Genomic DNA, 16854 nt, shown 5'->3' with positions numbered 1-16854 from the left:
AAGGGTGAGAATATGGTTCCGGTACATGCTTCAGTTGCTCACTGTGGTCCCTGGTAATAAGGTGGATGTTCCCTTAGTGGTGACAGCTTCCCTTCTACCTCCGACCTCAGCTTCTCCGGCCGGCAGAACCGGCACTTTTGGTTGGCCTGCAAGCTGCAATCCCAACCCCAACGCTGCCCTTACTTCTGGATAGTCCCTCAGACAGCCTTGCAGCCAGATAGATACCCACGGGCAGCCAGATACCCACGGGAGACCACTGGCCTAGCAGCCCAGGGCAGCTCAACACACGTCCACCCAGACAGCCGTCCAGGCAGCACAGAACAGCGATCACCTGACTCCACCCAAATATATAGGTTCTCCCAGCAGGCCAAGCGGGTTCAAGAAAACCCCTGCCCATTGGCTGAGACACCCCATAACCTGACCTTGGGTTGCCCTCATATCTAGTACCACCAAACACCCGGCCACCTAGTGGTAGGAGAGAAAAGTGCAACAAAGCCAAACTTCAGGAAAAATCATCTCCATTACTCTTGGCAACTAAATTTGTGAGGAGCTCCGACTAAACCCCCGGGTGCTACATGTTCCATTAAATAAGTCTTCCGCACAGCTACAATCTCTCGCTCTGTCTTTATACCAACTCTCTCTGACCCTCTAAAGCAGAACTCCCACTAAGACAAGGTGACAGCTGAGCCGATACAATCAGGAGTCCGTAGCTTTGCACCGTTCTGTCAGTCTTACACATGAACCAAGCTTACAGGAGGAGAGGGGACAGGAATGACATCTGCTGCTCACTCATCCACTCACCTCCAGGATCTTCTGCAGCTGCTGACCATTCTGCACCATCACTACCTGAGCCTGGGAGTCCAGAGCTGCACTAAGGCAAAACAACCCCGTGCATGATGGGTCAACACCAACCGCCACACCCCTGCAGAGGAGGAGAGGAACGCAACGTTACATAGAAAATGTGACAACCGAGAATTTACAATTTCACCACCAGACACCGATTGGCTGCCCCATAGTTCACAGCCAGGGCATTTCCTGTTTGTGCCACACCCCCTAGTTCCCAATCCCACCCCTGCAGTTCTCAGAATGGAAGGCGCACCCTCCAGAAAAGTACTATACCTTGTCAATGTCTTACCCGGCCATGATGGATCCAATCTGAGCGATGAACCATTGTGGAGAGCTTTGTCCCAGGATCAGAACCCCACAGAACCGAGCCAGGCCCAACTAAAACACAGAATACAGTGCAAGACATCTTATGCTGTACCATATTTCATACAGAGATCTGCAAACTCACCACCTAGTGATAAACTTCCATCTGTACCCTGAAACCCTTCATGACCTCCACATACCCAAGCAACCCTGAGCGCACACACACACACACACACACACACACACACACACACACACACACACACACACACACACACACACACACACACACACACACACACACACACACACACACACACACACACACACACACACACACACACACACACACACACACACACACACACACACACACCCTCTCCCCACCATCCTTGCCCCCGATACCCAAGGACCCTCCCAATCCTCACCCCCAACACCCAAGGACCCTCCCAATCCTCACCCCCAACACCCAAGGACCCTCCCCCGACACCCAAGGACCCTCCCCATCCTCCGACACCCAAGGACCCTCCCCCGACACCCAAGGACCCTCCCCATCCTCCACCGACACCCAAGGACCCGCCCCCAACACCCAAGGACCCTCCCCATCCGCCCCCGACACCCAAGGACCCTCCCCATCCTCCCCCGACACACATGGACTCTTTACCCTCTCTTGACACCCAAGGGACTCTCTGCGACCTGCTTTACTACACCCAAAAGGACTCTTGCCCACGACCAAGAAACCCTCTGTTCCCTAAACATATACCTGTTGGTGAAGAGGACTTCTAGGCACGATACACAGCTTGCACACAAGTTTACACACCATACACCCCCCTAGAGACAGCCATTACTCTACAGGGAGCCATTTATCTTACCCTGAGGAGCCCTCTGGCCACCATCCAGCATTGCTTCTCATACTGCAGGTAAGTCATTTTCTCCCAGCCGTCACCCGTCCACACACACAACGCCGTCTGCTGGCCGAACTCCATCACTGCCTGCGAGAAGAACTCCGGCACAGTAAGGGGAGGGATGGATGCAGTTCCAGATCCCTCCATTCTCAGGGTGACGGCGCTGTTCCTGTGTGCCGTCCAGGGGGACTCCGCGGGGGCCAGATGTTTGTAACTTGTTTCCTCCTTCCTCAAAGCTGCAACACACAATACAGAGCCAATTTATATAGTTTCCTGCCATAAATAATTCTAATCCAGGAGAATCACCAATTGATAGGCAGTTTACACCACCCTAAACTGATCACAGGTCATAGTTTACAAAATGGAAGGATCCCGAAAAAGGCATTGAGGTTTATTCACATTTTAGTGATCACTTTACTTTTTCTGCCAGTTCGAAATAAAATAAAAAAAATGTAGGAGAAAAGTTAAGGACAGCGTGGGGGTCGAGGGCGGAATGGGGTGGCCCTAACCTCCCCCCAAGACACAGGACGGAATGGGGAGGCCCTAACCTCCCCCCAGGACACAGGACGGAATGGGGAGGCCCTAACCTCCCCCCAGGACACAGGACGGAATGGGGAGGCCCTAACCTCCCCCCAGGGCGCAGGACGGAATGGGGAGGCCCTAAGCTTCCCCCCAGGGCACAGGATGGAATAGGGAGGCCCTAAGCTCCACCCCCCCAGGGCGGAATAGGGAGGCCCTAAGCTCCACCCCCCCCCAGGGCGGAATAGGGAGGCCCTAAGCTCCACCCCCCCCAGGGCGGAATGGGGAGGCCCTAAGCTCCACCCCCCCCAGGGCGGAATGGGGAGGCCCTAAGCTCCACCCCCCAGGGCACAGGACGGAATGGGGAGGCCCTAAGCTTCCCCCCCAGGGCACAGGATGGAATAGGGAGGTCCTAAGCTCCCCCCAGGGCACAGGGGGCGGAATGGGGAGGCCCTAAGCTCCCCCCAGGGCACAGGGGGCGGAATGGGGAGGCCCTAAGCTCCCCCCAGGGCACAGGGGGCGGAATGGGGAGGCCCTAAGCTCCCCCCAGGGCGGAATGGGGAGGCCCTAAGCTCCACCCCCCCAGGGCGGAATGGGGAGGCCCTAAGCTCCACCCCCCCAGGGCGGAATGGGGAGGCCCTAAGCTCCACCCCCCCAGGGCGGAATGGGGAGGCCCTAAGCTCCACCCCCCCAGGGCGGAATGGGGAGGCCCTAAGCTCCACCCCCCCAGGGCGGAATGGGGAGGCCCTAAGCTTCACCCCCCCAGGGCGGAATGGGGAGGCCCTAAGCTCCACCCCCCCAGGGCGGAATGGGGAGGCCCTAAGCTCCACCCCCCCAGGGCGGAATGGGGAGGCCCTAAGCTTCTCCCTCCCAGGGCGGAATAGGGTGGCCCTGGGGAGGAATATCCGATTTCTCTATACAGACTTCCCCATAAAGAAGGCATCAGAATAATTTCATATGGCAGTCCAAAGGCCAATCAGCAGCAAGCTTGGTTTGGAGTATTTCTGCTAGAGGTTACCAAAAAGCTTGGGATAAAAATATAGAATTAAAGCTTACATTCCAGGTGGTGTGCGGTGGTAGCCTCCTCACAATGGTCTCTTTTAGACTCCTCGGGTTCATCTTGGTCTCCTTCATTCTGGGACTCCTTTCCAGAGTTTTCTTTGTTATATTCTTTAGGTCCCCCTGTACTTTCCTGACATCTCACACTTTTCCCGTCATGTATTGGGCTCCTCTCATCGTCTTCATCCAATTGTGCATTCTCTCCATGTTTCAATTTAGAGCTTTCCTGTTCAGCAGGCTGGGACTCCTCATTGTGTGGGTCATCAGGTTGTGGTTCAGCTACAGTCCCCTGGGTCTCCTTGGGCTTAGAAGGTTCTGATACATCTGTGGTCTTAGTCTCATCTTCTCCCTCTGGTTTAGTAGGCTCTGGTTCCCGAGTCCCATCTTCCCCTTCTGGTTTAGTAGGTTCTGGTTCCCGTGTCCCGTCTTCCCCTTTTGGTTTAGTAGGCTCTGGTTTCAGTGTCCCATCTTCCCCTTTTGGTTTAGTAGGTTCTGGTTCCCGAGTCCCATCTTCCCCTTTTGGTTTAGCAGGCTCTGGTTCCCGTGTCCCATCTTCCCCTTTTGGTTTAGTAGGCTCTGGTTCCCGTGTCCCATCCTCTTCTGGTTTAGTAGGCTCTGGTTCCAGTGTCTCATCCTCTTCTGGTTTAGTAGGCTCTGGTTCCAGTGTCCCATCCTCTTCTGGTTTAGTAGGCTCTGGTTCCAGTGTCCCATCCTCTTCTGGTTTAGTAGGCTCTGGTTCCAGTGTCCCATCCTCTTCTGGTTTAGTAGGCTCTGGTTCCAGTGTCCCATCCTCTTCTGGTTTAGTAGGCTCTGGTTCCCGTGTCCCATCTTCCCCTTTTGGTTTAGTAGGTTCTGGTTCCCGAGTCCCATCCTCTTCTGGTTTAGTAGGCTCTGGTTCCCGTGTCCCATCCTCTTCTGGTTTAGTAGGCTCTGGTTCCAGTGTCCCATCCTCTTCTGGTTTAGTAGGCTCTGGTTCCAGTGTCCCATCCTCTTCTGGTTTAGTAGGCTCTGGTTCCAGTGTCACATCCTCTCTTGGTTTAGTAGGCTCTGGTTCAGTAGGCTCTGGTTCAGTTGTGGTCTCCTGAAGTCCCTTGTGTTCTCTTGTTTCTTCCTTAAGGTCTCCATCACATGTTTGCTCAGAATAGTTATTTTCCTCATACGCATTGGTTTGGTTCTGCTCATCGCCCTCCTGTTGTCTGATGGGGGATCTCCGAGGATGATGAGAGTCTTCCTCCTGGCTGGATGGGTCACATTTTTTATTTTGATTGGGTTCTGCAGGGTCAGGTGATTGTACTTCATTCATATTTCTTGGGCCTTCAGCCTCCGGCACGGTCTCCCAGGACTCGCCTTCTTCACAATCACATTCTGCTTGTACAGGCCATTTCTCATTGTCCGCCTCCTCCGGGGACTTCTCTTTCTGGGAGGAGGACTCTGGATTCTGTTCTTGTCCATATTCACATTCACTGACATCCACAAAGCTGCATTAAAAAAGAAAAGAGCAAATTAACACAAAGAACCCCCAGAAGTGGCCTAAGAGGGAAGTTTAGGAAGATTTACTGTATTTCTGCTCCTATGGCGCTCATTGTCTCATCTTTGCTAGAATTATGAAAGTGGAAGCTGGTTGGTTACTATAGGCAGGTCCTGCGGAAACATTCAGTTACAACACCAAAATGTCACATGCAAGTCACATGACAAACTACAGTGGACATTGGGCACACCGGCACAGGGCTGATCCTAGGCAGGTGCGTGGAGTGCAGTGCACCCAGGCACCACAGAGGTGGGGGCACTGAAGTGCCAGAGTGCTCCCCTCCTCTCCTTGTCCAGAGGGGGCTCTCTCCGCTGGTCACTGCCACCTGCCCAAGCCCATCCCCCCTCCCTTCTCCTGTCAAGAGGAGAGCGAAGCAGCGGCTGTCTGTGTGGAGAGAGACTAGTGACTAGTCTCTTGGGGGGTGGTCCATGCCTGAAGTGTTCTCCTTGTCCGTGTTAGGGGAGCATCTGTGTTTGAGTCATTGCCAAACATTTAAAAAAGGGGAGGAGTTGGTTAAGATGACCACGCCCATATGGGGGGGGGCGCCAAAAATATTTCTGCACCCAGGCTTCTGACCCTAGGATGGGCCCTGTACCGGCAACACCTTCCTCAGAGGATCAGCCATTACATGGTTAGAACATGCTGGATCTCCAAATGTGGAGAGCAAAATACGACACCAAAAACAACAAACTTCCATTGGATTACTTCCAACTGGGCACAATACTGCTATGGCCAACATCTACAGATAAAGTGACCGCACCAGAACATCCCTTATTCCACAAGTTCAGGATTATTCCTTCAGAACAAAATGTTGACGGACCTTTATAGATAGGTGTAACGGGAGGGCCGTGGAATCCAGAAGCTCTTAGAAAGCATCAGCCAGAAAATAATGGACATTCAGAATATATCTTGGACTACCTGAGATGGGACTGTTGTGCGATTATTGTCCACAATGTATTCCAGGATATCTGTGGAGAACTGGTTGCTGTTTGTTGATTCTGAACTCAACAGGTTAATTCAGGTGACCTATTCATAATGTGGGGACTGTTAGGTGTTAATGTCATCAACTCCACCCCACCTGTCTGTCGTGATGTAAATTAATCTAGGATGGCTTCTGAGGATCTTTGATTGTGGCTTGTGCTAATTGACCATGTATTGTGTGAAGGTCTATTGATAATGGGTGTATTATAAGTTAGCAGACTGCCTAAAGGTCAGGTGTACGAGTCATCAGCTGTAGTTAATTAGCTCATGTAAATTAGGTCAGGAGCCGGAGTCAGGATGTCTGTTAAAAGATGTATTGAGGAAGATGTGTATTGGGGCTCATTAGGTAAACATTGCGTGATGTTGTGGGTGGAGTTGGGTCATTGTTCATTTGATTACTGCAGTATCCTAAAGTGTATACAAGAGCTGTATTTCTCAAGGGTCTATTCCTGTTGAACCTCAAACAGAGCTGTGTGTCTCGTTATTGGGGTTAGTTTGCCTGACTGTGGAGTGTCGTTAGCTGCCTTGTGTTTGGGAATGGAATATCCTAATCGGCTTTAACCCCCTGTCCCATTTGGCGTGCCGTTACAATAGGATTGAAAGAGGACTGGGCGGTCATCATTTTACCTCCGCTGATGGGGTATTGGGGTCTGTGGAACAGTTCTGCCTAGAGGACCAACATCCCAGAGTTTCTTCATAAAATTGATGTCTCTAAACAGAAGTGATCCAGATCAAATATTAACCCTTCACCTGAATGTCTGTACCCCAAACTTTCTGTATGGGAGTATGGAAAGGTTGAACCTTGTGAGGCTTGTATCCTCTCCGGGAAGATCCATCTCTTTGTCATGGGACAGAGTGATGGAAATTCTAAATTCAGCTGTAGCCAGAAAGATTGGAGACAACCATCGAGGGGGGAACCTGTTCTGGTGACAACCGTCTAAAGCTGACCATCCAAATGTATTCAGACTGCAGCCTGAATGAAAAAAACACCAACAGATTCCTCCATCAATGCGAGAGAGATTAGAGATCCAGGGCCGGATATTGTATTCTCACAGCTAGCTAGAACGCCTGATCAGTGCCTCCATCCGATTGGATGGCTGTGGTTTAGAAATATTTCACCCCAGCAACTTTGATTGTGCCGACATGTCACCCACAAACCCTTTCCTTACCAAAAAATCTTTTGTCTCTACAGGCTATTACATTATTGCATGAAGGCCATGAAGAGATGCAAAGTTTGTAATCCTACAATTCTTCGATACTTCTAAGGGGCATTTCATGGAGAAACATCAATGCTCACCTTCACAATTGCACCCAAAAATCTATTCCCTGCAAGTAAAAGATGTCACCCATCCAGCAGACCCTCCATTTCCCACCCAGTAGAAGAGACTACACCCATCCAGGAGACCCTCCATTTCCCACCCAGTAGAAGAGACCACACTCATCCAGCAGACCCTCCATTTCCCTCCCAGTAGAAGAGACTACGCCCATCCAGGAGACCCTCCATTACTCTCCCAGTAGAAGAGACCACACCCATCCAGGAGACCCTCCATTACTCTCCCAGTAGAAGAGACTACACCCATCCAGGAGACCCTCCATTACTCTCCCAGTAGGAGAGACCACACCCATCCAGCAGACCCTCCATTCCCCTCCCAGTAGAAGAGAGACTACACCCATCCAGGCAGGAGACCCTCCATTTCCCACCCAGTAGAAGAGACTACACCCATCCAGGAGACCCTCCATTCCCCTCCTAGTAGAAGAGACTACACCAATCCAGGAGACCCTCCATTTCCCACCCAGTAGAAGAGACTACACCCATCCAGGAGACCCTCCATTCCCCTCCTAGTAGAAGAGACTACACCAATCCAGGAGACCCTCCATTTCCCACCCAGTAGAAGTGACCACACCCATCCAGGAGACCCTCCATTTCCCACCCAGTAGAAGAGACCACACCCATCCAGGATACCCTCCATTTCCCACCCAGTAGAAGAGACTACACCCATCCAGCAGACCCTCCATTCCCCTCTTAGTAGGAGACTACACGCATCCAGGAGACCCTCCATTTCCCACCCAGTAGAAGAGACGTCACCCATCCATCAGACCCTCCATTCTACTCCCAGTAGGAGAGACTGCACCCATCCATCAGACCCTCCATTCCCTTCCCAGTAAAGAGACGTCACCCATCCATCAGACCCTCCATTTCCCACCCAGTAGAAGAGACGTCACCCATCCATCAGACCCTCCATTCCCCTCCCAGTAGGAGAGACCACACCCATCCATCAGACCCTCCATTTCCCACCCAGTAGAAGAGACGTCACCCATCCATCAGACCCTCCATTCCCCTCCCAGTAGGAGAGACCACATCCATCCATCAGACCCTCCATTCCCCTCCCAGTAAAGAGACGTCACACATCCAGCAGACCCTTCATTCCCCTCCCAGTAGGAGAGACCACACCCATCCATCAGACCCTCCATTCCCCTCCCAGTAAAGAGACGTCACCCATTCAGCATACCCTCCATTCCTCTCCCAGTAGAAGAGACTACACCCATCCAGCAGACCCTCCATTCTACTCCCAGTAAGAGAAGTCACCCATTCAGCAGACCCTCCATTCGTCTCCCAACAGAAGAGGGTTCACCCATCCAGCAGACATTCTCGTTACCTCTCTGTGGAGTCTCCTTCATTGGGATCGGCGGTGGACATTCTGTCTTCTGCTGTAAAACAATTTCAGGTTGTTAGAAAGTTTAGAAACCGTTTTTTCCCCCCAAATTTAGAACGTTGTAATGTGTACAGAGCAGTAAACAACACAATCAGTATAACTAATGGAGCAAAGTCTGGTGGGACGTGTGCCAAGTTCTTCATCATCAGACGGCTGGATTTGTCACCAGAGTCTGGATTTGGGTTCAAAGGGTAAGTGACTGCCACGGGCCGAGTGCATCTGAAGGTGGCCAAAGGTGAAAGGATTTTCACTAACTTCCTATTGGGTCTCTGGACGTGAAGGGAGATCGCTCCTTGGTGGGGGGGGGGGGGGGGGGGGGGGGCACCAACCCTTGTACAATTTTGGCTGTACCTAAATCATGAGAAAACTTGTGTCCACTTCTAACAATTCGCTAGAATTTCCGAGCATGTCCAGTTTTGCTGCAGATGGCCTCGAATGGACGTCCACAACGGACCTCCTCCAGCCGCACAGAGACGGCCACGAGCAGACCTCCACCTGCACAGAGACGGCCACGGGCGGACCTCCACCTGCACAGAGACGGCCACGGGCGGACCCCCAGCCGCACAGAGACGGCCACGGGCGGACCCCCAGCCGCACAGAGACGGCCACGAGCGGACCCCCAGCCGCACAGAGACGGCCACAGACGGACCTCCAGCCGCACAGAGACGGCCACGAGCGGACCTCCAGCCGCACAGAGACATCACATATATCTTGTGCCATTGCTGGATATGGGAGTGGATACTTTTCGGGTCAGAGCAATGGTTTGCATGGTCCTGAACACAGATCTTTGTGTGGGGGGTACATTCAGCATTTGGGCTGATGGTGGTCATTGAGGATTTTATGACTGTTTGGGTCAACTCTTCTCATGGCCAAAACCTAAAATCTTCTTAAAGGTACGTTCACATTGGAGGCGGGTTTGAAATCAGGCGCAGAACTCACACGATTTCAAACTCTCATTTCATTGCGATTTCGGGGGCAATTGGAAAGACATCTGGTGGTCGGGTTCATGCATAGAGGTCTATTGAAAGCGCTCCTGAAGTCGCCAAAAGGAGCGCAGAAACTACCTTTGGAAATCGGTGCCGCAAAGACGGCTGTCGTACCAATTAGGACACTGCCCTTGCAGGCAACAGGCTGCGAATTGGCATGTCAAATCACCCCGATGCCAACAGGGGCTGAAGGCCAGCAATGTCCCATGTTATCGCAGCTGCTCTGAGACCTCCCGGCACCAAGGTCGGGGCACAGACAATTATCGCTGGCCTTGGCCCCTTTCAAGGTGGCCCCTCTGAGATGACGTCTGCAAAACAATCCCCTAGAGGCCTGGTATGAGGCAACGGCAAGATTTCACAAACTGGTATAATACGTCTTGTAGCAAAAGCTACAGCCAGAGGGATCCCACCTGCACAAGCCCCCCCCCAGCCATCCAGAGTGATCCCACCTCCACAAGCCCACCCCCCCAGCCATCCAGAGTGATCCCACCTCCACAAGCCCCCCCCCCAGCCATCCAGAGTGATCCCACCTCCACAAGCCCCCCCCCCAGCCATCCAGAGGGACCCCATCTCCACAAGCCCCCCCCGGCCATCCAGAGGGACCCCACCTCCACAAGCCCCCCCCCAGCCATTCAGAGGGACCCCACCTGCACAAGCCCCCCCCCCAGCCATCCAGAGTGATCCCACCTCCACAAGCCCCCCCCCAGCCATCCAGAGTGATCCCACCTCCACAAGCCCCCCCCCCCCCAGCCATCCAGCGTGATCCCACCTCCACAAGCCCCCCCCCAGCCATCCAGCGTGATCCCACCTCCACAAGCCCCCCCCCAGCCATCCAGAGGGACCCCATCTCCACAAGCCCCCCCCGGCCATCCAGAGGGACCCCACCTCCACAAGTCCCCCCCCAGCCATCCAGAGGGACCCCACCTCCACAAGCCCCCCCCCCAGCCATCCAGAGGGACCCCACCTCCACAAGCCCCCCCCCAGCCATCCAGAGGGACCCCACCTCCACAAGCCCCCAGCAATCCATAGGGATCCCACCTCCACAAGCCCCACCCACCAGCCATCCATAGGGATCCCACCTCCACAAGCCTCCCCCCTCACCTCAAACCAAAGGAATCCCACCTTCACAAGGGTCCCCCCACCATCCAGAGGGAGCCCACCTACACAAGCCCCCCCCCCCAAGCCACCCAGAAGACCCCACCTCCACAAGCCCCCCCCCAGCCATCCACAAGGACCTCTACAAGGCTCCCCAACAAGAAGAAACCCATCTCTACAAGGCACCCCACATAGAGGATTTCCACCTCCCTCTATGCGGCATGACATCTTGAAGAACCCAACCTCTACAAACGTTTCTGATCCAGAAGGACTTCTCTACAAGTTCCCATCCAGAAGCATCCATTCTCTACAATACTGCCCCCCCCCCCCATATCCAGATGGATCCCACTGGTACAAGGCCCTCCACTTAGCGGAAACCCACCTCTACAAGGCCGCCCATCAAGAGAAATCCCACCTCTACAAGGCCCGCCCATCAAGAGAAATCCCACCTCTACAAGGCCCGCCCATCAAGAGAAATCCCACCTCTACAAGGCCCGCCCATCAAGAGAAATCCCACCTCTACAAGGCCCGCCCATCAAGAGAAATCCCACCTCTACAAGGCCCGCCCATCAAGAGAAATCCCACCTCTACAAGGCCCGCCTATCAAGAGAAATCCCACCTCTAGAAAGCCCCTCAGAGGGATTGTACCTCTACAAGGACTCTGATCCAAAGGAATCCCACTTCTACAAGGTTTCCCCCATCCAGAGGAATCCCTCTACAAGCCCCCTATATCAGAGGGATCCCCACCTTTACAAGCCACCCTATATCAGAGGGATCCCCACCTCTACAAGCCCCCCTATATAACAGGGATCCCCACCTTTACAAGCCACCCTATATCAGAGGGATCCCCACCTCTACAAGCCCCCCTATATAACAGGGATCCCCACCTTTATAAGCCCCCCCCCATATCAGAGGGATCCCCACCTCTACAAGCCCCCCTATATCAGAGGGATCCCCACCTCTACAAGCCCCCCTATATCAGAGGGATCCCCACCTCTACAAGCCCCCTATATCAGAGGGATCCCCACCTCTACAAGCCCCCTATATCAGAGGGATCCCCACCTCTACTAGCCCCCCCTATATAACAGGGATCCCCACCTCTACAAGCCCCCCTATATCAGAGGGATCCTCACCTTTACTAGCCCCCCTATATCAGAGGGATCCCCACCTTTACAAGCCCCCTATATCAGAGGGATTCCCACCTCTACAAGCCCCCCTATATCAGGGGGATCCCCATCTCTACAAGCTCCCCAATATCAGAGGGATCCCCACCTTTACAAGCCCCCCTATATCAGGGGGATCCCACCTTTACAAGCCCCCCCTATATCAGAGGGATCCCCACCTCTACAAGCCCCCCTATATCAGAGGGATCCCCACCTCTACAAGCCCCCCTATATCAGAGGGATCCCCACCTCTACAAGCCCCCCTATATCAGAGGGATCCCCACCTCTACAAGCCCCCCTATATCAGAGGGATCCCCACCTCTACAAGCCCCCCTATATCAGAGGGATCCCCACCTCTACAAGCCCCCTATATCAGAGGGATCCCCACCTCTACAAGCCCCCTATATCAGAGGGATCCCCACCTCTACAAGCCCCATATATCGGAGGGATCCCCACCTTTACAAGGCCCGCCCATCAAGAGAAATCCCACCTCTAGAAAGCCCCTCAGAGGGATTGTACCTCTACAAGGACTCTGATCCAAAGGAATCCCACTTCTACAAGGTTTCCCCCATCCAGAGGAATCCCTCTACAAGCCCCCTATATCAGAGGGATCCCCACCTTTACAAGCCACCCCCCCATATCAGAGGGATCCCCATCTCTACAAGCCCCCCTATATCAGAGGGATCCTCACCTTTACTAGCCCCCCTATATCAGAGGGATCCCCACCTCTACAAGCCCCCCTATATCAGAGGGATCCTCACCTTTACTAGCCCCCCTATATCAGAGGGATCCCCATCTCTACAAGCCCCCCTATATCAGAGGGATCCTCACCTTTACTAGCCCCCCTATATCAGAGGGATCCCCACCTCTACAAGCCCCCCTATATCAGAGGGCTCCCCACCTTTACAAGCCCCCCCCTATCTTAGAGGGATCCCCACCTTTACAAGCCCCCCAATATCAGAGGGATTCCCACCTCTACAAGCCCCCCTATATCCGAGGGATTGCCACCTCTACAAGCCCCCTATATCAGAGGGATCCCCACCTTTACAAGCCCCCCCCCCCCCTATATCAGAGGGATCTATTTTTTGGACAGGGATCCTCTATGAGGGATTGGTCTTCCACACTTACCCTCTCTGTCCTTTCCTGAGGTCATGCAGAGACAGCACATGATTCCCATAGTCTCGGCTCCTATATATCAACAAGCAGATTTTCAGTACAGTGCCTCTGAACCCCAAACATTTCCTGTTCTGGATGGAGTGGTGAAGGGTTAGACCCTCTGACTGCAGTCCGTGTCCCCCCCCCCTCTCCCACTACTCAACCTTCTGAACGAAATCTTCCAATAGAGACCCTCGTCCTGGTGACAACTGTCTAAGGAGGTGAACATTTCCTCCAACTTCCTGTTGTGTATCCGAGACAGGAAGCGAGGAGGAATCTGCTCAACGGGGACACAGGCAAAAAGAAACCCGACAGAGGTTCTAGGCCTTCCCTACTCCATCCAAAACTAAAAAAAGTTGGTTAGAGACACACTTTATACTATGGAGGGAATTCCGATGGTTTCCGGACCTGGAGTGTCAGAAAACCATCGTCTGTCCCCGAAAAATCCATCTTATCACCTGTTGATCCTGCCAGGAGATCCGTCATTGATAGCCTTGTGATCTACCAATAAAAATCAGATGAGGAACCCGCTATCAGAAGATACTCAACCCCCCATCCCCCATTATCAATCCCACCCCAATATCAGACCAATGACACCCACCTCCGTCCTCTCCAATATCAGACCCACCAAACCGCCCAACAGAAGAGGACCCCCCCCCCCCCCTATATAACAGACAAGGACACCCAACCACACCGCCCCCTTCATACGAGACACCAAAACCCCCCCATATCAAAACCAGGGCACCCAACCGTCCCAATAATCAGATGGACACCCAAACCCTCAATAGGAAATATGGAGGACGCCCAACCCCTGTATCCCCCATATCCAGATGGAGGACACCCAACCCCCGTATCCCCCATATCCAGATGGAGGACGCCAAACCCCCGTGTCCCCCATATCCAGATGGAGGACGCCCAACCCTCGTGTCCCCCATATCCAGATGGAGGGCGCCCAACCCCCGTGTCCCCCATATCCAGATGGAGGACGCCCAACCCCCGTGTCCCCCATATCAGATGGAGAACACCCAACCATACCGACACCCCCTATGTATAAATCTATTCATTATTCATATAGGGGGTGGCAGCACCCGGATGCCCCCGATGGACGGGCCACCACTGGTCCCCATATTAGATGAGGACACCCAACCGTCCCCCTACTGGATAACACCCAAGCCCTCTATAGCAGATGGGGACACCCAACCCCCACCACATCCCAAAAACAAGGACACCCAACCCCCACCACATCCCAAAAACAAGGACACCCAACCCCCACCACATCCCAAAAACGAGGACACCCAACCCCCACCACATCCCAAAAACGAGGACACCCAACCCCCACCACATCCCAAAAACGAGGACACCCAACCCCCACCACATCCCAAAAACAAGGACACCCAACCCCCACAACATTCATCTTCTCCAATATCAGACCCACCAAACCTCCCAATAACAGATGGACAATGGAAGGCACCCAACCCCCGTGTCCCCCCATATCAGATCGAGGATGCCCAACCCCCGTGTCCCCCATATCAGATCGAGGATGCCCAACCCCCGTGTCCCCCATATCAGATCGAGGATGCCCAACCCCCATGTCCCCCCCATATCAGATCGAGGATGCCCAACCCCCGTGTCCCCCCCCATATCAGATCGAGGATGCCCAACCCCCGTGTCCCCCCCCATATCAGATCGAGGATGCCCAACCCCCGTGTCCCCCCCATATCAGATGGAGGATGCCCAACCCCCGTGTCCCCCATATCAGATGGAGGATGCCCAACCCCCGTGTCCCCCATATCAGATGGAGGATGCCCAACCCCCGTGTCCCCCCATATCAGATGGAGAACACCCAACCATACCGACACCCCCTATGCATAAATCTATTCATTATTCATATAGGGGTGGCAGCACCCGGATGCCCCCGATGGACGGGCCACCACTGGTCCCCATATTAGAGGACACCCAACCGTCCCCCTATTGGATAACACCCAAGCCCTCTATAGCAGATGGGGACACCCAACCCCCACCACATCAAAAACGAGGACACCCAACCCCCACCACATCAAAAACAAGGACACCCAACCCCCACAACATTCGTCTTCTCCAATATCAGACCCACCAAACCTCCCAAAAACAGATGGACAATGGAGGGCACCCAACCCCCGTGTCCCCCATATCAGATGGAGGACACCCCCAACCCCCGTGTCCCCCATATCCGATGGAGGACACCCCCAACCCCCGTGTCCCCCATATCCGATGGAGGACACCCCCAACCCCCGTGTCCTCCATATCCGATGGAGGACACCCCCAACCCCCGTGTCCTCCATATCCGATGGAGGACACCCCCAACCCCCGTGAGTCCCCCATATCCAGATGGATGCCCAACCCCCGTGTGTCCCCCATATCCAGATGGAGGACGCCCAACCCCCGTGTCCCCAATATCCAGATGGAGAACGCCCAACCCCCGTGTCCCCAATATCCAGATGGAGAACGCCCAACCCCCGTGTCCCCAATATCCAGATGGAGAACGCCCAACCCCCGTGTCCCCAATATCAGAGGGAGGACACCCCCAACCCCCGTCCCCCATATCAGATGGAGGGCACCCAACCATACTGACACCCCCTATGCATAAATCTATTCATTATTCATATAGGGGGTGGCAGCACCCGGATGCCCCTGATGGACGAGCCACCACTGGTCCCCATATTAGATGAGGACACCCAACAGTCCCCCTACTGGATAACACCCAAGCCCTCTATAGCAGATGGGGACACCCAACCCCCACCACATCAAGGACACCCAACCCCCACAACATTCGTCTTCTCCAATATCAGACCCACCAAACCTCCCAATAACAGATGGACAATGGAAGGCACCCAACCCCCGTGTCCCCCATATCAGATCGAGGACGCCCAACTCCAGTGTCCCCCATAGAAACCTCCCCCAACTGACAAATCCCAACCCCTCCAACCTCAACCGACAAATCCCAACCCCTCCAACCGACAAATCCCAACCCCTCCATCCCATTACCGGAGCGTGAGTTCCCCAGCTGAGCTCCTCCACCTGCTGCCTGCACAGCTGACTCCTCCCAGGGGGCAAGGCTTCATCTCAGGTGACTTATATAGTATTATGTCTCCTCCCACTAAGAGGTGTGCAGGGCGGAGTCTGAAATCTGTGAATTATCTGATTGGCTCCGTGTTCTCCGTCCCACTCACCAGTATTGTCTGTGATCTCCCTGCAGTATATAGGAGTATATATCAGTATATAGGAGTATATATAGAGAGTATATATAGAGAGTATATATCAGTATATAGAGAATATAGGAGTATATATCAGTATATAGGAGTATATATCAGTATATAGGGGTATATATCAGTATATAGGAGTATATATCAGTATATAGGGGTATATATCAGTATATAGGAGTATATATCAGTATATAGGAGTATATATCAGTATATAGAGAGTATATATCAGTATATAGGAGTATATATCAGTATATAGGGGTATATATCAGTATATAGGAGTATATATCAGTATATATCAGTACATAGGAGTATATATAGGAGTATATATCAGTATATAGAGTATATATCAGTATAGGAG

The 16854-nt window shown here is 53.3% G+C and overlaps 1 protein-coding gene across 1 annotated transcript in view; it reads right to left on the bottom strand.

The window, feature by feature from the left end:
* The window catches only part of LOC120923029 (long-chain-fatty-acid--CoA ligase ACSBG1-like), a 32615-nt gene extending 16275 nt beyond the window's left edge, over positions 1–16340 (bottom strand). The window contains exons 1-6 of the mRNA XM_040334892.1: positions 16279–16340; positions 8799–8850; positions 3630–5110; positions 2022–2290; positions 1136–1224; positions 802–922 (exon numbers count right to left, since the gene is read on the bottom strand). Coding sequence (XP_040190826.1) covers positions 802–922; positions 1136–1224; positions 2022–2290; positions 3630–5110; positions 8799–8839 — 2001 coding nt within the window. The 5' untranslated portion in view covers positions 8840–8850; positions 16279–16340. The remainder of the gene's footprint in view (positions 1–801; positions 923–1135; positions 1225–2021; positions 2291–3629; positions 5111–8798; positions 8851–16278) is intronic.
* Positions 16341–16854: the final 514 nt, after the last annotated feature.

The sequence above is a fragment of the Rana temporaria genome, unplaced genomic scaffold (genome assembly GCF_905171775.1).
Source record: "Rana temporaria unplaced genomic scaffold, aRanTem1.1, whole genome shotgun sequence".
NCBI classification, from domain to species: domain Eukaryota; kingdom Metazoa; phylum Chordata; class Amphibia; order Anura; family Ranidae; genus Rana; species Rana temporaria.
This window is presented reverse-complemented; position numbering and strand designations above follow the sequence as displayed.